Source organism: Fusarium coffeatum (genome assembly GCF_003316985.1).
Source record: "Fusarium coffeatum strain FIESC_28 chromosome Unknown BRIP53273_contig_326, whole genome shotgun sequence".
NCBI lineage: Eukaryota > Fungi > Ascomycota > Sordariomycetes > Hypocreales > Nectriaceae > Fusarium > Fusarium coffeatum.
Window position 1 is genome coordinate 84,449 of NW_022158115.1, and position 20,882 is coordinate 105,330.

The 20,882-nt window shown below is 48.3% G+C and overlaps 8 protein-coding genes across 8 annotated transcripts; 3 read left to right on the plus strand and 5 right to left on the minus strand.

The window, feature by feature from the left end:
- Positions 1 to 427: 427 nt before the first annotated feature.
- FIESC28_10662 (uncharacterized protein) lies at positions 428 to 1,245 on the plus strand (the record flags this gene model as incomplete). The annotated part of the gene is made up of 3 exons (XM_031164793.1): positions 428 to 510; positions 759 to 809; positions 885 to 1,245. The coding sequence occupies 3 exons, from the start codon at positions 428 to 430 to the stop codon at positions 1,243 to 1,245; spliced, it is 495 nt and encodes a 164-aa protein (XP_031011155.1).
- Positions 1,246 to 1,617: 372 nt separating this feature from the next.
- Positions 1,618 to 2,769, minus strand: FIESC28_10663 (uncharacterized protein; the record flags this gene model as incomplete). The annotated part of the gene is made up of 3 exons (XM_031164794.1): positions 1,618 to 2,093; positions 2,144 to 2,645; positions 2,710 to 2,769. 3 exons carry the CDS (start codon positions 2,767 to 2,769, stop codon positions 1,618 to 1,620), a joined length of 1,038 nt encoding a protein of 345 aa, XP_031011156.1.
- Positions 2,770 to 5,466: 2,697 nt separating this feature from the next.
- FIESC28_10664 (uncharacterized protein) lies at positions 5,467 to 6,595 on the minus strand (the record flags this gene model as incomplete). The annotated part of the gene is made up of 3 exons (XM_031164795.1): positions 5,467 to 5,487; positions 5,535 to 5,972; positions 6,026 to 6,595. The coding sequence occupies 3 exons, from the start codon at positions 6,593 to 6,595 to the stop codon at positions 5,467 to 5,469; spliced, it is 1,029 nt and encodes a 342-aa protein (XP_031011157.1).
- Positions 6,596 to 8,133: 1,538 nt separating this feature from the next.
- On the minus strand, positions 8,134 to 8,936 carry FIESC28_10665 (uncharacterized protein; the record flags this gene model as incomplete). Its single annotated transcript, XM_031164796.1, has 2 exons — positions 8,134 to 8,555; positions 8,606 to 8,936. 2 exons carry the CDS (start codon positions 8,934 to 8,936, stop codon positions 8,134 to 8,136), a joined length of 753 nt encoding a protein of 250 aa, XP_031011158.1.
- A 1,620-nt stretch (positions 8,937 to 10,556) lies between these two features.
- Positions 10,557 to 12,344, plus strand: FIESC28_10666 (uncharacterized protein; the record flags this gene model as incomplete). Its single annotated transcript, XM_031164797.1, has 2 exons — positions 10,557 to 10,676; positions 10,725 to 12,344. The coding sequence occupies 2 exons, from the start codon at positions 10,557 to 10,559 to the stop codon at positions 12,342 to 12,344; spliced, it is 1,740 nt and encodes a 579-aa protein (XP_031011159.1).
- Positions 12,345 to 13,572: 1,228 nt separating this feature from the next.
- FIESC28_10667 (uncharacterized protein) lies at positions 13,573 to 14,220 on the minus strand (the record flags this gene model as incomplete). The annotated part of the gene is made up of 2 exons (XM_031164798.1): positions 13,573 to 13,718; positions 13,788 to 14,220. The coding sequence occupies 2 exons, from the start codon at positions 14,218 to 14,220 to the stop codon at positions 13,573 to 13,575; spliced, it is 579 nt and encodes a 192-aa protein (XP_031011160.1).
- Positions 14,221 to 16,350: 2,130 nt separating this feature from the next.
- Positions 16,351 to 17,549, plus strand: FIESC28_10668 (uncharacterized protein; the record flags this gene model as incomplete). Its single annotated transcript, XM_031164799.1, has 2 exons — positions 16,351 to 16,804; positions 16,858 to 17,549. 2 exons carry the CDS (start codon positions 16,351 to 16,353, stop codon positions 17,547 to 17,549), a joined length of 1,146 nt encoding a protein of 381 aa, XP_031011161.1.
- Positions 17,550 to 17,937: 388 nt separating this feature from the next.
- On the minus strand, positions 17,938 to 20,620 carry FIESC28_10669 (uncharacterized protein; the record flags this gene model as incomplete). Its single annotated transcript, XM_031164800.1, has 3 exons — positions 17,938 to 18,186; positions 18,237 to 20,556; positions 20,616 to 20,620. The coding sequence occupies 3 exons, from the start codon at positions 20,618 to 20,620 to the stop codon at positions 17,938 to 17,940; spliced, it is 2,574 nt and encodes an 857-aa protein (XP_031011162.1).
- Positions 20,621 to 20,882: the final 262 nt, after the last annotated feature.

Below are 20,882 nucleotides of genomic sequence, written 5' to 3' on the forward strand. Positions count from 1 at the left end.
ATTCACTAAATCTTAAACCTCATTTTATTTCATTTCTTGAAGCAATTCACTCTGAAGCTGTCTCCCGATATTCGAGGTTTGGGTAGCTTCTCCGCATCGAAGAACAAAGGGTCCTGCCTAACTGCCCTGCAATTACACTAAAAGGTCATCTTACTTGCGTGCATTTTGCAAGCTCCTAGGTTAATCCACTATCGATTCTCACAATCACAAGCGTTGGACCGGGATCTAGATTCTGTCTTTGTAGCACTGGATCATCATCATTTCACTCTGGACATTCCCAATATACCCGATAGACTCCGCGCCTCTACCTAAGCCAAGGCGCGCGAAGGCATAAAAAAAGTATCATAACAAAGCCACGGTCGAGAACGTTTGAACAAGAGACACAAATTCTGCCTTTGCTCTAGGCTTTACCCCGGATTACTACGGAATGAGCAACAAGCTTTCACCAGCGGAGCTCAAGGCCCGCAAAAGATCTGACTATCGTTTCTTCCTGGAGTATCGCACGCGATGGTGAGTTGATTTGAGTTGAGGCACGCCTCATTACATTACCGCATCCATTTGGAAGCTGAAACTCTTTATCCTCCCCCAAGCTGCCGAGCCGCATCTTTTGCTCCGGACTATAACGATCTTGTCAATGGACCAAATACTTGCCAAATAGGGAATTCATCTTCTGCACAGTGACATTCACCATAGCAAGGAGGAATGGAAGGGCTACAGTGCTGTATCAACATGGAGGCTAACTCTTTGTCTGCCAATAGGAACGATAACGACATGTATGACCACATGAACAACTCAGTTTACAATTTTTTGTAAGTGGCAATCTACGCCGAATCCTAGTAATATGCTTTTCGCGGGCTTAACTCAATTAACACCTACGTTCATAGATTCGACTCCATCATTAACGCATACCTCATCGAGAATTGCGGTCTCCATCCTCCAACAGCACCTCAGTTTGGTATGTGTGTACACACCCACACCGACTTCTTTTCGTCTATCGCGTACCCTGCCGTTGCCGAGCTTGCCCTGCGCGTGAACAAGCTTGGACGATCCAGCGTCACCTACGAGACCGCACTCTTTGAGAAGGGGGTGGATGAGGTGAAAGCTGTAGGGGAATTTGTACAGGTCTATGTCGATCGTGAAACGAACCGGCCACTCAAAGACGGTATGGCGCAAACGCTCCGCCAGGAACTTGAGAAGTTGGTTGTTGATGTCAAAACTGAGGATCAAGCAAAATCAAAGCTGTAATGCTCAAATTGTTATACCTTGATTAATTAGTGAAGTAGTAGTCTGGACGATCCGCAGTGAGTGGACAGCAGCACGGGCAGGGTCCTCGCTAGTGGCTTTAGTTGATAACTGCTATCTCCGTAAATTAAACTACAGCACCCACTGACTGATTCATGCCACTTGTAACTCATAAAGAATGGAAGGTCAATGCTGAGGGCATTGTATATAAGGCACTCCATTGAAAACATGTGATTTTAACGTATCTCGTTTCTATGGATTTTGTCTCGGTATATAGTACAACAGTGTAACACGTGTATTCTATTCCACTGCCCACTACCTATATCCATCCTTCCTATTATCTGTATGTGCTACACCACCAACGTCCATCTTACCTTAAAACTGATGCTGATACTTCTTGGCTGCACCTCCATCAGATCCGCTCTTAAACATCATCTCCAATAGTTCGAGATCAGCCAATGCCTCCTCCACGCTCTGCCTCTTATCTGGCTTTCCCTCAACCAACGCATTTGCCCAGGCCTCAATCTCCTGGTCCACACCGCTCGTCCTCTCGAACTCCTTGACGGTCTGCTCGCCATCCCACGGCGTTACAGTGACCTTGTCTCCGTCAACCACGACCGAACCCTTCTCATAGCCAAACTGGAATACCGATGTGCTCATCTTGGTACCACACGACTGCTGATATGTGCCGCTTACACCGCTCTTAAGCCGGATTACCGCATTCACCGTATCAACGGGTGCTAGATGTGGCTGCGCCTGCGAGGTGAAAGCTGACACGTCGGCTGCAGGCTCTTTGAGAAGCTGCCTCATCGCTGCAACAAAGTGCACGCCACCATCGAGCAGAAACCCGCCTTGGAACTGTTAGATCAACAACATTGAGGGAACCTCTTGCTAAACTAACCTTGAAACTCGGGTTTTGCACGCCATGCTGTACCATACCATGGAGAGTCCTTGCTCAGCAGAAAGAAGACTCGCACGCTAAAATGCTGCAGGGCTCCGAGCTTTGCAGCCTCCTTCGCAGCATACTCGAAGGAAGGCTTGTATCTAAAGTTTTCGGCAATGGAAAAGGTAGTCTTGCCTCCCAGTCCACGGTAGTAGTCAATCAACTTTTTACCGTCAGCAACAGAAGGGGCGAGAGGCTTCTCGGCAAGGACATGTTTGCCAGCAGCTAGGGCAGCCTCGATGTACTCGGGCTGGCTCGGGATGGGCAGGGCGATTATAACGGCATCAATGTCGTCCCGGGCTAAGACGTCGTTGAAAGACTTTCCGGATCCCGAGTCGGCCGAGTAGAGGTCCGGGCTTGCACCGGCGCGAGTGTTAAGGGCGGCCGTCTCCTGTGCAGACTTGAGAGAGCGCGAGTAAATAGCCTTGAGAGCGATGTTATCCGCTTTCATAATGGCAGGCTAGGAGAGAGAGACCATTCAGCATTCTTGCATACATAACTGGATCAGACTGGGGATTTCGCACCATGTGTGCCTGCTTGGCAAACAGGCCACCGCCAATCAATGCTACGCCAATAGGAGCCATTGTGTTTGTTGAGGACTATTTTGAGGTTGTTTCTGGTCACTTTAGATGCAACAGGAAGCTATCAACATGTCGGCAGTTATAAGAGGGAACTGAAGCGATGATGTCTTGAAGGCGGGGTTTCTTTTCCCCTCCATCATCATAGAGCCCCCACCGAAAGATGTCCACCTTGTTTTAATGCCTTTTGGTGATCATAACTATGTAATTGTTATATGTATGTATACCAATTTGCGCTCAAGTTTTCGTTTGGCGTTTGCTGCGTTGCGCTCAAGCACGCACGCACATCAGTGAATTAGACTACAAATAGTCGAAATTATTAGCATGACAGTAGCTCTGTGTTACTTCAACGGTCGTGGTCCACTAATCTGATGTGATTTTAGAGTTCAATGCAATACAACACCACGGAGATAACTCATTTGTTATCCCTACCTGCTTAGACTGCAACTACTGTATCACGCGTTGACTCTCACCGCCGCTACTAACTGACGTCATGATTCCTGGGAGTATGGATTCCCACAGGAAGGTTTCGGTGTACGGTATTGAGTGCAGGAGGACGGTTGAGTACGGTCTGAACTCTGCCAACGTACAGGAAGGGTAACGGAAAGGCCGAAACCAAAATACATGGATGCGCTGCAGGGCATGCTCATAGCAATTAGAAGCATCAACTCTACCCCAAAAGCAGACAAGAAACCTAACTTTCAGGTGTGGCGGGGCGTGTGCATTTGCTTTTTACAGAGGCTTACAGGCCCAACTGCCATGAAACACACACTGCAAACTATCCCTACAGCCATCCATGCCATGGATGCCATGGAACCTCGATGCTCGTCACCTCCCAACTACCGTTCATTACCGCGATACGCTTATCCTGTTTTGGAAGTTATAAGCATAGCACTATCAGCCCTCTTCAGGTACGCGAACGTGGCTTGGCTCTTTCAGCTATGGCTCTGCTTTGACAGACTTGACATGACTTGACATGGTACTATCGAGTGGCATCTTGCTTTACACGAATACCTACATGTTGAAGATACTACTTACTACCAACTGCAGCATCTAACTACAATATGTCGGTTGACGGCACGACTCGCATGCATCATCAAGATGGATCATGAGCAAAGCCAAGTCAACTATGACTCTTAACTCTTGCTTTGACTACGACTACGACACCGCCTCTAAAGTCATGCAATGTCATTCAATTCGACCCAACTCCAGCCAGCTTACACGCCCAGTCAGTTAGTAGATAGACAGATACGTAGGTAGATTCGATACAGCACAACACAGCACAACGCACTACTTACCGTTACATCCCACCTCCATCTACCTGATCCCCTGTAGATCATTTCTGTACCCCCACAACCTCAACCCAATCCCAATTCGCATTTTCCATCGCTTCAGGCGTCTCTTTCTATTCGGTGACTTATCTATCCTACTCACTCTTTGACCTAGAAAAGTTGCGCTTTGACAGCAACAACCAACCTTTACCTTGAAATAATCTCATATCTCACCTCTGGCGGTGTCATCCGTTCGTCCGTCGGTCTGTCCACCTCTTCTACAGTTATCGTGCGATAGTTATGTAGCTAATACTTGATCAACTGATATACTCCATCGACTAAGCCCTAAGGTAGCTAACACCACTATCCAGCTGCTCCGGGGCCCCTTTCCAGGAACGTAGTGTTAGCGCCCAATAGTCCGTCTATCTCCCTTAGCGATTACCTAGGTGCATTTCCTGATCCCTGGGTTGGTATGTGAGTAGAAGGAAAACGGCCTCAGGGTGTCATAAGAATTGGCCCCCGGAGCATAAGAGACGAAATAATTTGATCACCTTATGCCAGCTTAGGCCAGCATTTAGGCTACTTTATTTCTGTAGCCTAAGTCTTGGGGGACATTTCTTCTGACACCCGCCTGAACGGGTACGGTCATCTCGTCAGAATCAAAGTTCAGTGGAGTTTGTGGCTCTGTGATTCCTTTCGACCCATATCGTAGTGGGCATGTTTAGCCATTTCTGTCATGTCTCGCCGTCGTTGCTAAACCTAGTCTAGCCATCTCCATCGTCCATGTTATCCTAGGGGTTTCCGAGGTGGCAGCCAATAGCGTTAGTCAAAACTGGTTTCAACTATGCTCCGCGGCGTGGCGCGGCTCTGGAGCGAGAGTTCCGGCTACTCACTGTGGCGGCCAATATGGAATTAGAACGAAGCTTCTTGGTCCCCAAACAGTTGGGATAACACCGAAACATGAAACAGCTGACGTTGAAGTCAGTTGCCTCTTCGTAATCGTGTCTTGGCCTGCATATCCGGTCAATATCTCCGTGTCAAGTGAAGTTGTTGTGCATCTTGGTTGAGCTTACCCTATACCTGAGATGTGAATGTTGGGTTTTACCATCTGGTACTCGATCACTGACAGTCAGGCTGTTTTGACCGTGGCAGGAACACATTAATCACATAGAAAGAGTTGTTATATGGACTCGAGCTATTTCGTAAAAGCGAGCTGAAGTTATTGTAGTTGATATAAGCTTAGCGTGCTATAAGTAGAGAGTATGGTTGACAAGATTCTGGGAATACCATCAAAACAGTCATTGCCGGGCTCGTGTAGTGAAACAGACAAGCGTGTTGTGTAGGTACGATACATACAATCCCAACTATTATAACCATATAACCAAAGCTCCCATTTCACTCAATAGAGTCCTAGGACTTATCATGCGGCAACTCATGACTCCCACTCGTATGCCTAGAATCCACCACTTCACTACAAATCTCGCCATCATCAGGACATACCCAAGGCTCAGCATCTCCTAATCTCTGCGCCGTCAATCCTGAGTTTCCAGGATCTTTCATGCCCGCTTCCATCTGTCTTCTATAAGAAACCTTGCGCAACCTCTCCGCTTCAGCAGGGGTAAGGCGTAGATAGATCTCTGCGGCTATAACATGGAGAAGAAGAGCGAGCCACGCACTAGCTCCAAAAGCGCTATTCAGTCTAGCAGCGATTAAATCTGGACGCTCGCCAGGGATCCCTTCGGTAATGACTCGTTGGTCTGGGGTTTCGCCTGTGTAGAAACCCACACACTGCGGGTACAAGGCCTCGACAGCGGGCTTGTTGTGATAGAACATAGAGTCTAGGACTGCGCAGGAAGTCACAGTGTGGTAGAGACCTGTGTGACTGGCGATTTGGGCCATTGCAGCTGATATGGCTCTCATGGTGATGATATGTCCGGCCTTTGGTTGTCAGCTACTACCCCTTTCGAAACAAGGATCAGCCAGGCACTTACAATTATCCAGCCTCGTAACATCCATGCACGATGCTGCTCTAGCTGAAGTCTCTTGACGTTGATGTAAGCCAGAACCATGCACGCGATGAACATGATGCTCGCAGCATCAGTCACAGTCTGCATCTCTAAAGTTCCACCAAAGGTGTGTCTCGCGATCATGAACACCCCAATCATCCCAACCGTTGAGAGGAGGAGAACTACATAGCCGTTGATCCGATGAACTAAGAGAGCTCGGTGCCGAATAACAGGGATGAACTGAAAGACGACTAACACGGCAGCGGGAAGGATTCCAGCTAGATGCATGATGATACCCGCCTTGGCGATCCCACGTCGGTAGTAGTAGCACTCGCCAGGAACCGCTCCCTTGGAGCCGTATATCCGACCTGTTGGTGGTTCACTAGGACATAGTTGGCCGTCAAAGTCGAGATATATGAAGCGAGAGATTGCAAAGGCTAGGAATCCTCCGCCAAAGAGGAACCAAAGGATGAAGTTGTAACCTTTGGTGAAGCCCACAGTACGGTATATCCGCTGAAGACGTGTGGGAAAAGATGAAGTTTGCGCACTTTCCATAGTGATGTTCGTTATAGATATACGAATAAGAATGACTGGTAGTTATTCCAACCCGTAAGAGATATACCACTGCCTCTATTTATGGCCAGTCTATCTAGCTCGCGAATAGATTCACCGACAACATCCACCGTAAACAGGCTGAATAGATTCCCAATCTAAAGCATTTCATTCAATCAAGATGGATCGGCGACGCCATTGTGTGATGAGTTGGTGATAGTCACTTACATACATGCATTGCAATAGCGAGCCACCAAGCCACTGATACAAATGCAGATATGTACTTGAGCTGTAACACGTTTAATTGGACGGTTCTAGGCAAGGCTCAGGCTTCAGTGTTGGTTCTGTCGTTGAGCTTGTACATCTTCGGTTATCTGATCAGACCAACAGAACACGTCGGCTTGGCATATAGTCTGTCATAGGTAGTTTATGAGGAAGAATCGTTAGTTTAGAGGTTCTGTGATTCGTTACCAGAAGGGTAAAGTGGTGCAGCAAGGCTGGACAGAGTCTCGACGAAGAGCCGAAAGCATAGGTCAATTTGTGAATCAGTGGTAACACGGAGGGCAATTCATTGGGACTGATCACAACACATTATACCGAAATAGACAGACCATAGCCAAATCGGATGAAATATGGCGAATGAGGCGTGGCTATCAAACCGTTCATAGATGTACGAGTGTTGGGGTCTGACATCAGTGGTTGATAGGAACGGAACGGTAATCTGAGAATCACTGTGATAATCTCTCATATATCGACGACAACGATAAATATAGACTGGATTGCAACTGAAATTAGGTCAATGATGTCGGATTGTTGGGAGAATATGTCTCAGATTCATGCTCCAGTGACTGGAAATAATGACGACCATCGATCGGCGTTGTTGCAAGCGAGACACTTGCACATAGGCAACCCAGGATAGAACAATGGACTGTAAGCGGAGTGCTTATTGTGTTTGTATTTAATATCATTGATATTCTATTCCCTCGGTTCTCCGACATCACTGATGTGGACTGGTGACGCAGACACCAACCTATCGAGACAAAGAATTGTCGCAAGACATCTTGCACCGAATTCGTTGCGTAGGTATGAGCAAAGCCAACTGAGCTACCGATGCCTGTCTGGGAGTCAATGTCCCATATGGATTGACAAAGGATAAACAGCAAGGTCCTATCTTCAGGGTTGTCGTTGATCTACACCAAGATCAGGTATACGTCCGTAATTTGCAATGATTGCATTTCGGTAAGAGATAACCGAACTTCGCGTGTATTAAGGACCCCAGAATCCACAGATGTCGCGCAAGGAGCTGTAGAGTCGCCTAATACTAGCACGCGGTAGGGAGAGTGTGTATCATGGATTTTGGCGATCCAACAACTGACTCCGTGACGATAAACTAGTTATACGGTCAGATAAAGTGGCCCGCGATGTTGAGAATGAGGAAGGCACACAGCCGCTTCCTCATAAAAATCAGCACTAACACCGTCTCATGACATGTGCGAAGTCTATTCTCAATAACAGGCAAGGTATTGCTTCATTGCCATTCATCATTGGAACACTTCATCAGCAAGGAATTGGTCGACACGCCTCTTCCGGCCCTGGGAACCAGTCTCCGAAAGACTAATTTCCTTCGAGACACCGTTAGGAGCTTCTTCGGGTAGGGCGTGTACGCGACCACCGACTCTTGCCAGCAAGAAGCGCATCTTCTCAAGCTCCTTCTCAACAGGGCCATTGCGAGTAAGGAGATTCTCCTGAATACCAACGCCATTGTCCGTCATCTGCAGGGGCTTTACAATGGTCTGGAGATGCTTCAGACGTGCGACTTGCTCTCGCAATTGCTTGCGTTGGTCATTGAGTTCAGTGAGTCGGCTAACAGCATCCGCGTAGCGCTTGACTTCCATAGGATGGTCCTCGACATCCTTCTCTATATGCCAAGAAGCAGGCAATGCTTCGATGGCCTCTTGATCGGCTGAATCAAGTTAGACTTGCGCTCAGATATTTCATATAAACAGCACTTACTGAGATCAAGCTCTCTACCTATACCACCTTCAGTATCAGCCGGGCCTCCTACTTTGCGCTCCGCATCCTGTGTGTAGACACTGTCAATCTGCTCGGCGATATTTCGACTAGCCTGTGGGGCATAGACGCGACGGCAATGCTGCTGGATAGTGTGATTGAGGCTAAAAAGGACGTCTTCGACGACGCGCTCAGGGAGAGCTTCATCGGACGCGTCGTTGGCGGCTTGCCATGAGCGAGATGGAGCAAGAGGTTGGGCGAGAAGTGTAGTTTGGTTGGTAAGAAATGCTTGTTTCAGCGCCGGTATTGTAGGCGCAGATGCACGAGATGACATTATGGAAGCTCCTTCAAAGTCTTTGAAGAACTTTTTGATTCGTGATATTGATGGTGTTAGTTGGTGTATATGTTTGTCGAATCACGTGTGACTGGTTATTTGGGCACATGCAGAAGGGTGTCTGCTTTACTGAGTTACAGCGAATGAGACCCCTGGAGCACCTGCAGTTTGGCAACCAACATCAACATCCATCATGCATGTACAGAACCTATTGTATAAGCCTCTCTACTTGACAATTTCAACCCGGATTTCAGATGGAGTACTTGTTGTTTTCCTTACCTGGAAGTCGAGTGAACAGTCCAAGCCATTTAAATAGACGAAGTCTTTTCATTGTGCACAGTCGAGATACCAAATCAGTTGCTTACCCTAGTACAGGGTAAATGCACGATCAATGTTCAACTCAGGTGGTTCTCTTACATGAAGACTTTATGGCCCCCTGTTGACATTGTCGATATCGTGGTCCAAACATATGACTTGCTCACCGTCAATTGCCAGGTACAACCTCGAGCTCTAATAGCCTATCTCATACGATATCCGCGCGCAGCACAAACAACGCCAATACCAAGCCACGAGTGTGACCATCGGGAGGTTCGAGTCTTCAGTAACCCGCCTGTCGTGAAACAAAAGAACGCCTCTTGAATTACAGACACAAGAAGAAAAGAGAGACGAAGCTCCTGTATCGAAATTGTTCGTTTTGCTGTCGCTGATACAGTATCGTAGGTGCAATGAGTGCATCTCAGCAAAGTTCAATGCTTCGTTGTCAACCACCACCATCAAGTCAAGTTGCCAGTGTTTCAAAGTCAGGCATCACAGTAGCAATTAAAACCTCTATACTCGATATGGCGCACCTGAACGCTTGATCTCGTCCTTTTCAGCCTCTGATAGGCCCCATGAAGCGAACGCAGAGCGGAACGATGCCGCACTGCTACGAGGGAACACAACACAAGCGCATAGTTTCTATGCGAATCCGAAGCGAAGGCGCATGAAATATTGAAGCACTAACTTTAGCCTCGGGCGTTTTTCTCATGTTTGCTACAGTATGTGACTTGTTGAACACTTTTCCCTGCGGATGTTCCGGGCTTGGTATTATGATTACCTATGGATTTTCTAGCGTGGAATCCGGTTTCGTTTTGTATAGTAGCGTCATTGACTTTCGAAAACCGACCGTGGCAGTGTTAGAGGATAAACCACAGCGATTTTCTTATTTATAAGTCACGATCCATATTTAAAAGCCACCTATAATGTTGAAGATTCTTCAACGGGCCTAATATTAATTTGTTGGATGACGACGGTGAAGAATTAGTCGACATCTTTACTGCAGGAGGTTTATCGTCTACTTCAGTTTGCCCTACGAACCAACACTGCAGAGGCATTGTTGAAATATCGCAAGCAAACAAACAAACAAGTGCACTGTGTTTGTATAAGACCAACAGCATTTGTTCCTTCCTTAACGGATTCTCAAAAGATTTCAGTGTTGCCTCATGGGAATGCTTCTACAACACGGCCCTTGCTCTTATACATTTGTCCCTTAGCAAGCATACCTGGGTAACTCAACTCAAGGCAAACAAAACTCACTTGGAATTTTACTTTTGAGATTTCCATTTTCGGTTCACCGTTGCGATGGCGCTCAACGGTCCTGGTGTTTATCACCGCACCCGCGAGCATGAAGAAGAAGACGCCTCAAACATTTCCAAAAACTTCCTCGCTGAAGCATGGAAATCATGGCCCAACGAAGCAGCCGTAAGTTCCCTTTAACCTGAACAATAAAATAAAAACTTACGAATATAGTTTGACCGTCTTGAGGAACATCGTGGCCCCCTTCGACTCACCCTCAAAGGGTCTATCCCCTCGTGGGCCGCTGGCACTCTCTACCGTACCGGCCCAGGCCAAAGCCGCGTAGAAGACACAGCTCGCGGAACACACTTCACTACACATTGGTTCGATGGCTTCGCGCAGACCCATCGATTTGACATAGTCGCCTCTGAAGATGGTGAGACACAAGTGTGGTACTCGTCGAGACGGCAGGCTGATGAGTGGATTGCTGATGTGAAGAAGAAAGGATGGCGATCAGGCATGACTTTTGGACAAAAGGCCGATCCATGTGTTGGAATATTTGCAAAAGTCATGACCGTCTTTGAGCCAAAGCTGGGGAATCACAATGTTGCCCTTTTGGCTAACGTTCCTGGCTTGGCTGACGAGGACGAAGAAGTGGATGAGAAAGCAAACGGCGTCAATGGGCCTCTTGGACATCGTGTGAGCGCGAGTAATCTGTTTGTTGCGACAGATTATTCAGGAATACGTCGGATCGACCCATCTACTCTACAACCCCTAGGAGAAGCCACACAAAGCGATCTTCATCCTTCTCTTAACGGTCCCTGTTCATGCGCCCACGCCCAACGCGATCCCGTTTCAGGAGACTTGTTCAACTTCAACCTTGCTTTCGGTCGTGTCCCTACCTACCGAATCTTCCGCGTCGACGCTGCCTCCGGAGAGACAGAGATCCTTGCTACAATTTCTGATCTCAATGCCCCACCTGCGTACATGCACAGCTTTTTCCTCAGTGAGAACTATGTTATCTTGTGCATCCCGCTATCGCAATATGCATGGCGAGGACTCAAGACACAATGGGAAGGAAACATCATCGATTCCATGAAACCCTTCGACAAAAACAGAGATTGCAAATGGCTTGTGATCGACCGGCGACATGGAAAGGGGCTTGTGGCAACCTTCTCAACACCAGCTGCTTTTTTCTTCCACAGCATCAACGCCTTCGAAGAAAAGGTCAGGGAAGAAGATGGCAATGAGCGAACAGATCTCTTCGTTGATCTAGCCAAGTACGATAATATGGATATCATCAAGGGCTTTTACTACGATGTTATCATGGATCGCGACGACGCCACTAAGAAATACTGGTTCGAGAACGAGCGTTACAAGAATTGTGCACCTACACTCACAAGGTATCGCTTCACCCTGCCTTCAGAGCCTACGCCTGATACATCCTTCAAATCCAAAGGAGAAGAAGTCCTCGCCATTCCAAGCCCACACACAGGCGAACTCCCCGTTATCCACCCCCAAAGAGTCGGCAAGCCCTACCGCTACGTCTACAGCGCTGCGCTACGCGGTCTAACAACTGTCGTCGACGCACTAGTCAAGACCGACCTGAAGACAGGAGATGCGCTAATATGGACGGGACCCGAGGGGCATACGCCTGGAGAGCCAGTCTTTGTCCCTAGGCCAGGAGCCAAAGATGAAGATGATGGGATTGTTTTCAGTTTAATCGTAGATGGAGTTGCAGAGACAGCATATATTCTATGCTTGGATGGCAAGACGATGGAGGAGATGGGAAGGGCAGAGGCTGACTTTGCTATTGGGCAGGGATTCCATGGCATTCATATACCCGCTGCTTAGAATGTTGCTGTTGCGCGGGGATTTATAGACATAACTTTATAGAAAGGGAACCATCATAGTGTTAGCGAATTATTAGAAGTAATAGAGCATATCGTCACTCATACAAGTTGTAATACGCCTGTTAGAGAAAAGGTTGTTTCAAGCCGTGTGCTATTGCAGTCATCATACGCCTGACTTACACGAACCGAGCATACGTCCTCTATACTAAATCTCATCTTGATCTTCAGTAAAACCAGCAATCGAGACCCTGAGAACCCCACAAGTACCATTCCCTTTAACCAAGCACTCGGAACCAGTTCCAATTCATGAACCACTACCCCGCGAAATGTAACGTGGTGGCACGTCTTTTCATTCTCTAATAGTGGAAAATGGCCTGATGCTGACGCGCTACCAAGCTTGAAACATACTGGACCTTGCATGAGGCGCCGCAAGTTAAATGATGTGCATATGAATGATTATAGCTATGGACCCTTGTAGCTCTTAATGTCGAATTCGCAAGCAAATGCAGCTGGGGTTGTTATGGGTACCTCGGATAGTAGTGAATCAATGTCCTGGAAGGATCGACAGTCTAGGGTCTGGCAAGGAGCCAGTGAATCAATCATAGGATAGATCTTACTTACCCTTGCCGGGTTCGTCTTGTCGAGCTCATAATGAAGTCTAGCAGTAGAGCATGACTTTTGCATGCAGTGGTAGGAGAGCTGGTAGTCAGCAACATGCAGTCAGGATTCTTGACGGCAAGAGATACAACTCTTAATAAGTATCTTCATAAAGAATTGTTGTCCTGCTTATCAAAACGGAACCCATCCATTACTTGACTCATATTGACCATGTCATATATGTCATTTCGAAATCGATTTAACATTTCATGCTTTGTAGCTATTTGTTACAGTTCATCTCATTCTACGCTGATCTCTCCTCTCCAATAAGCCCAATCGCAACCCCTGCGATTCAGGCAGTAAAAGTCAAAACCCCATACTCCTAAAGATTGTTCCCGTTGAATGCGCGGATTAGGGAAGGGAAAGACAGACGGTGGCATTCCATCACATTCTCACCCCCCCTCCCGATCCAGATATGCCCCCCTTTGGTGTGATTCCGAAGGGCGTCTTCCATCCTGCCTCAAAGAGGGTATCATTTTCCTAATTTCCCAAACATTTGTGATACGGCATGATGGCCATGAGTGATTTTTTTCGTTTTTGTGTGGTAAGATTATCTGACGCGGACTTGACGTTTAAGCAGTGGCGGCAGCGGGGGCATCGGCCTCGGGAAGCTTCATGCCAGTACCGCTGAGGTTGCTGACCTTGGCGTTGGGGTTCTTGGTATAGTAGTCGGAGATAGCTGACTTGATAGCATCCTCAGCCAACATGGAGCAGTGCACTATATCAGAGTTAGCATCAAAATATGCAATATGCCGCAGTTCAGCGACCTGAGATGGGGATGACATACGCTTAACAGGAGGCAAGCAAAGCTCCTTAGCAATCTCGGTGTTCTTGACCTTACCAGCATCATCCAGGCTCATGCCGCGGACGAGCTCAGTGAGATAGCTACTGGAGGCGATAGCGGAACCACATCCGAATGTCTTGAACTTGACCTCGGAAATCTTCTGGGTTTCAGGGTCGACACGGATCTGAAGCTTCATGACATCGCCGCAAGCGGGGGCACCGACAAGACCAGTTCCGACATCAGCATCCTTCTTGTTCATGGAGCCAACATTTCGGGGTCGCGAGTAGTGGTCGAGGACCTTCTCGTGGTAAGAGCGCGAGGCGTTGACGGCAACAGCGGGAGCAATCTGTCGAGAAGCGGGGAGGATAGTAGGGCGGGCGAGAGGAGCAGCGAGAGCGGCTCGCCGGGAGACAGCGCGGATTCCTCGGGCGAACATTGTGAATATGGGTGTTGTTTTATAAGGTGGGCGTTATATTGAGCTCGACGATAGTACAGTTGAGTAGTATGCTGCAAGAGTGTTTGTGTTTGTGTGTAGGTCGCAGAGAAAGTTGATTGAGGTAAGTGATTTAGATGATGCAAGATCAAAGTTGAAATGTTGGGAGGCGAAAAGCGATGACGGAGGGAAGGAATGAGATTGAAGTCTGGGGCTCAGAAAAAAGATGCTGCTTCGTTTTGCGGGCGGGACTTGAGGAGAATGGCGATTTCGGGCATGTTCACGGTGGTGTGGGCCTGAGCCAAACCAATCACTAAGCTTGGATTGCTCGGCCATTACGTCTTTATTAGCTCGGTACTCCTCGGAGAAGAAAGAGACAGATGCAGGACCCACAATCTCCCACTTCTTTTTTACTGATTGAATGCTTATGATGTTTAACTTTCATTGACTTTCTTGTACTTTCGGTTTTCATTGTTGGATCATTTTCTCATTTTCTCTGGCTTTAGATCTCACTTCCTGTGTACCGTTTTCTCTTGTTCGAAATAACGAGGCAAAAGTCTTAAATAAGCCTGTCATATTGTGAAGAGGAAAGACAGTTTGCGACAGGGGACCAGGACTAGTCTGCATCTGATAAGATGCATGCACCTACATCCATTACTAATCGGGCTATGACATGCCGAGGCGAATCATCGTCGTCATTCATATGGAGCAGCGATTTATCCGGCAAACGGTCCCCCGGAATTCAACTCCGTAGCTGCACTGTAGTCTCGACCCTAACAGTGTTGATCGATTGCTGACTGGCCAAATGAAATGACAGCGATAGTTAATAAGACTCTTGAGGGTAATGAATTCGGGGTACGTCCGGCGAAACCGGCGTTGGGATACCGACAACTTGAATGATTTGTCAACATCCATGTGACGTGCCGCTTGCTTTGTCCATCTGATAAGCTGTGTCGTGAGATTGATAACGCGTTTTCTCCGTGCACAATCCGCAGGGTGCGACCACATCTGGAGTCTGGACCACCCAAAGAGGATGCTGTCACTTGTATTAATCAATCAGGTGGTCCATGCCCGTGGCCAGCGATTGTGAAATTCGGTCTTGAGAATTCCCCGCTCGCTATTTGTACGGAGTCGGGGTTACAGTCCCGGACATTTGACGTTGCTCACCGGCCTCGGTGATTAACAAAATACGGGCTAATTTGAATTGTTAGTCAGTAACTCCGTCCTGGTTCAGTTGCAATTCCTGCGTGTATCATGATGCTCTTATCCGCGATGGTATGTTAGCGGAAACATAGGTTTCCTGCCTCAGACTTTACAGCCTTTTTCTGTCATCAAGCAGCCTAGCACATAGAGTAATCGTGACAAAGGGTTAGTCTTTCTTTACTTCGCAAAACTCGTCCCGTCAATGTGTGCCTCCTTGCATCATACGTCGCACGAGTCCACCCGCAGCGTAGACAAATTCGCCTCCAGCCCTATACCGTAGGGGTCCTGCGCAGATATATCTTTCGTCCTGTAATCCAGATCGTTAAGTTTGATTTGTTCTGACATATCCAGAAACGCTCATTGCGGGGTTCAACGTCGTCGTTCATACATGCACGACTGGTGTGATGGAGGTCAGCTTCATCGGCATATGCACTGCGAAGGTAAGCTAAACAGATACATTTGACCCCTGTTACCAAGTCTCGATGCTGTATGTATCGAAAAAGGTTGCAATAATGGATTATCCCTAGGTATACTCAACGCTCGCAACGGTAGACACCTTCATGGCTATTAAGTTGTAGAAGTATCTAAGTTTTAACATCCGTTATCGTAATTGCGAGGGTGATGTGAATGTACATAACTCAGGTCAACACGTCACCCAAGCTTCTGGTCCAGAAATGAGCACAAAGAGTCCATGGATCGTGGAATTTTAATAGTCGGCGATTGAATTACTGACGGTCTTGTTCTCTCTATTACATACGGAATATATTTGCGCCGTCCCGGTCACTGTCAAGTACTGTACTGGACGGTAAATGTGTTCCAAAGCTGAGGGGCAGAGTTGGATGTCAGACTATACCAAATTAAGCTTCCAGCTCCATCCAAGACACCAACATTATTCTCCATCAAGGCCCCAGATTCGCGGGTCGACAAGACATGACCTTCCAAGCGCCTCAAAATACGACCCCCCACGATCCATCTCTATCCTCACAACCTGCTCCTTCTCCTGCTCCCGCCCCCTCGGCGCGTCACTATCCACAGCAGCAGCAGCAACTGCCACAACCCCCTTATTACCATCAGCAGGTCCCAAGCCAGTATTCTTCTCCACAGTCTCAACACCAGTGGCAGCAGCAACAGCAGCAGATCGCCATGATGAATGGTATGAATGGCACAAATATGGCGACGGGAATGCCTGTCCCCACGCCTGCGGGCCACCAGGCTGAACTCAATTACATCTACGGCATGGTCGAAGAGCTTAGCCGTCAACTGGCAGAAAACCGTCGAGTTACAGAGGATATTGTTAGTGGGCTGGGACGAGTGAGGAACAAGGCCAAAACACAAGGTGTCAGCAACCAACAAGTTATCGAAAGCGCCGCAGAAGACATTAATGGTATGCACAGTCCCTGGTTCTATTACACAAACTCATTAATTCATATTTTAAAGGTCAAGAACAAAACATTGATGCTCTCATCTCTCTCCTTACCGAATCCCTTGAAAAGGCAAAGTTCAGCCGTGATGCCAACGCCAAACTCCTATCTCAGTATGCCAACGCCATGGCCAATCTTCTGCGACAGTTCCACGAATACAAGACCAAGCACGTCAGCGATGTAGCCTCATGGCACCGCTCCTACCGCAAGCAACTTGCCGATGCGCGCGATGAAAACGCCCGACTGCGTGAACAGATCTGGCAGATGCAGGCACATGCTGGCAAGGCGAATGAAAACCTGCGCCAGTATAGGCGCAAGTACGACGAGGATGAAGGTCGTTGGAATAAACTCGTCGATGAGAAGGCGCATCGCCAGGAGCTGCGGTTCTGGAAGCGCATGGCTATGCCTGAGCTAGACGACGACGACCCTTACTGGAGCGACGACGACGACATTATTGACCCTGCCGAAAAGGAGCGTCTACATGAACTCGACCTTAAGGCGGCGCAAGAGCAACTGGACAGCCAGGCTGAGGATAGTGACGGCCAGGGTCCTCCTCCACAGCTGCCACTACCTGGAATGGGAATTGGCATGGGAATGATGGGGGGAATTCCTATGCAGCGAGAAGATTCAGGGTCCGGCCATGGCGTACCTTCGCTCCCTCCCCGACCATCGAGTGCGGCATCGAGTACAGGGTCGACAGGGCAGTGAAGGTGAAGTTTTGGAAGATGAAAAGGAGAGTATTTTGATTTAGCGATACCCACGACATGAATGGATATGTACTATAAAGCAACGAATGGATAGCATCTGTAATAAAAACTTCCGGATGCGCTTTTTTATGCTCCTTACCGCGTTGCTGTTGGATATGTAGACCCAGAGTCTTTGGAGAAATGTGGGACCGCAGCCTTATTGTCAACGCCGCCGTCAGCGTACCTAGAATGTGGTAACTCATGATGCATTAAATCTATCAAAGGTATCGCCCCAGCTAATTTGTACATTCCGTCATTGTAATGCTGATATCCGTCCCTAATACCAGTTCGCCAAATGGAAAAACACAACCGACCGTCGTACATTACAGTTCCCTTCTATATAACCCTCATTAACTGGCGACAGCAGTTTGCCGTCTCTGGCTGTTGCCGCCAGTCTTCTTCTGTCCACCTGGTCTAGCCAGTGTGTACTTGGCGAACGCCCTCGCGAGAGCCTTCTTGCAACTAACCTTCTGGCTGCCCACGAAACTATCCACTGTAACTGCAATGGCGCGGTCGATGTCTTGTGCTGAACAGTACTCCGATAGACGCATGCGGCAGAAGGCTTCGCTGATACGGATGATAGCTTCCAAATGTCGTACCTGGATCTGTTAGTATTGTGAATTGCTGTAGCAGGTATAAGACAACTTACTGTAATAGGGTAGGCACCTGTAGCCAGGGACTCACGTCGCATGTCGGCAAAGAGGCGTGCGATCTTGTCCTCATCGATATGGTAGAGCTTCGGCGAGCAGTGTTCACGAGCGTAAAGGATATACTTCCTTAGGAGCTCTTGAGAGATCTCACCCTCGGGCTTGCGTGCTGACGCCTGCGTCTCAGCTTGAGTGTCATGTTCGACCTGCATGGAGTTTTGCTCAGTCTGACTGAGTGGGTGACTCCTGCTATGAGATCCCACAATGAAACGAGCCAAACGCTCGTCTTCCTCGGGCTCTACTGTATCGCGAACAACGCACAGAATATCGAAACGTGACAGGATAGGTTCTGTCAATTCAACATTGGCAGAAAAGGGAGCTGTTGAGTTATATCGTCCTCCAATAGGATTGGCAGCTGCGATAACACCACAGCGAGCCTGCAGAGTGGTAACAATACCAGCCTTTGAGATGGAAATTGTCTGCTGTTCCATAGCTTCGTGGATAGATGTTCGATCTTGGTCGTTCATCTTGTCGAATTCGTCGATAAGGCAAGTTCCGCGATCCGCAAGCACAAGAGCACCGCCCTCCAATGTCCACTCGCTGGTGAGAGGGTCTCGACGAACACTAGCCGTCAGACCAACAGCACTAGCACCTTGACCAGTAGCGAAAACAGCTCGGTGGGCTGTCTTCTCTGCATACTTGAGGACCTGAGACTTGGCTGTACCAGGATCACCCAGCAAAAGCACATTGATATCGCCTCGAAGATGGTGAGCACCCTTGGTAGTCTTTGCAACGCCACCAAAAAGTGATAATGCCACTGCAGTCTTGATATCTGTGTGCCCGTAAATGCTAGGTGCTATCGAGTTGATAATCTTGTCCACAATGTTGGGGTCGCGAGACAACTTGCGAATGGTGTGCTCATCCTCTTCTGTCATTCGGAATCCAGCCAGCTGGTCGTGGGACTTGACCACATTGTTGGCTTCGAGAATCGTAGCAAATACAGGGAAGCCGTTGCGGTTGTTGAGCTGAGCATCGTAGTTGTTGCGGTAGATGCCAGTCACTTCAATCTCCTCACCAGGCTTCGCCCTGTCGATAAGATCCCATAGAAGGATAACCTCACGCTGTCGTGGCAATCGACCAGCGGGAACAGTGCCAGGGGACTCCTGAAGCGTGAGCTTCTGGTAGTTACGGTAAACCGTCTTCTCCGAGTTGAGAGTGAAGGGTCCTCTTGACTGGCAACTTTGGCAATATGTGATCTTGACTTCAACATTGGACTCCTGTTGGAAAGGACCAAGTGTTACACCGCACTTGGTGCAGTCGAACTTGACATACTTAAGCTGAGGGAAGACACCCGATCGTCGGGTAACGACACCACTGACCCGAACAAGACAGTTCAGGTGGGATTGGCGAAGCTGACGAAGTGTGTAGTGCACAGGGAGATCAAAGATGCGGACATGAATCTCAGAGTGAATACGCTCGTAGTCAGGATAGTGCAGAAGAACGACATCCATGGCAACTTCGTCGAAGAGCTTGATCATTTCAGCAGGCGCATTGGCCAAAAAGTAAGCGAGGATAGCCTTGCTCTCGGAGAGATGCTCATATGAGACTTCGAGGGACTCGGCGTTGATCTCACCGAGCGTACGGATTCGATTACCGTACACCGATGAACCAGAAGTATCGGTATAGGATGTGAGGAAAGCCTTAAATTCACGCCTGATTGTTCGCTGGACTGAAGGCAATGAAACCCACTCGGTCAAGCTGGAAGCTTTGACATCGCCAAGCGCCTCGAGTGACAATTCCTCTGCCATGATGTCCGTGTCCATCATATCGTCAGGGTCCTCATCGTAGTGGTGACGGCGACGACGAGGTTGAGCAGATAAGTCGAAGTCATCGGGTCCATCATCTAGTTCTGCTTCAAATCCCCTTCCGGGCATTCTGCTGCGAATAGCTTGATCTCTTTTGTCCATGAAACGGGTGGCCTGTTGTCTTTTGGCTCTCTCCTCAGCCGTTTCAATATACTCAGTGTCATCGATGTCGATATTCTCATATTGATCATCTTCTCTCTGCTGATAATCGTTCTCGTAACCATCGCGGAATAAATCGACGTCGTCGTCAGCCATTTCGTCTATGTCGTCGATATCATCCTCAATCTGGACATCATCCTCAATATCGTCGTCGTCTTCAACACCATGTGCTATATTGAACTCAGGGGGCGATGAAGGCATAGGACTCGAAACCATGCCTGCTGGAGACGGTCCATCGCTTCCTCCTGTGCGAGACCGCTTGCGATTCGGGCGAGCCGAGGATGGGTGTAAGGGGGAACTGGAAGTAATTAGCTGTTGCCCTGATAATAGGAAGAGACGTGAGGTCAAGGATCATACCTCATTGTTTATCACTCTTCAAGTATTTCTTTCGATAGGAGATACTGTGATAGAGCACTTGGTGTAGGTAGTTGACCACATTGAGGGGCTGATTTTGTTGTACATATATGGAACGGGTTGGGAGGGAAACCGACCAGACCAAGTGGGCCGACGGACAAGGGGTAATTTCGCGTGTGGAAGAGAAGCGCGGTTCGACGCGTAAGATTGTTCTCTAAAAGTTAAGGTGACAGAATAAAACAGCCGAGTAGCGGCTTAAATTTCCCTGGA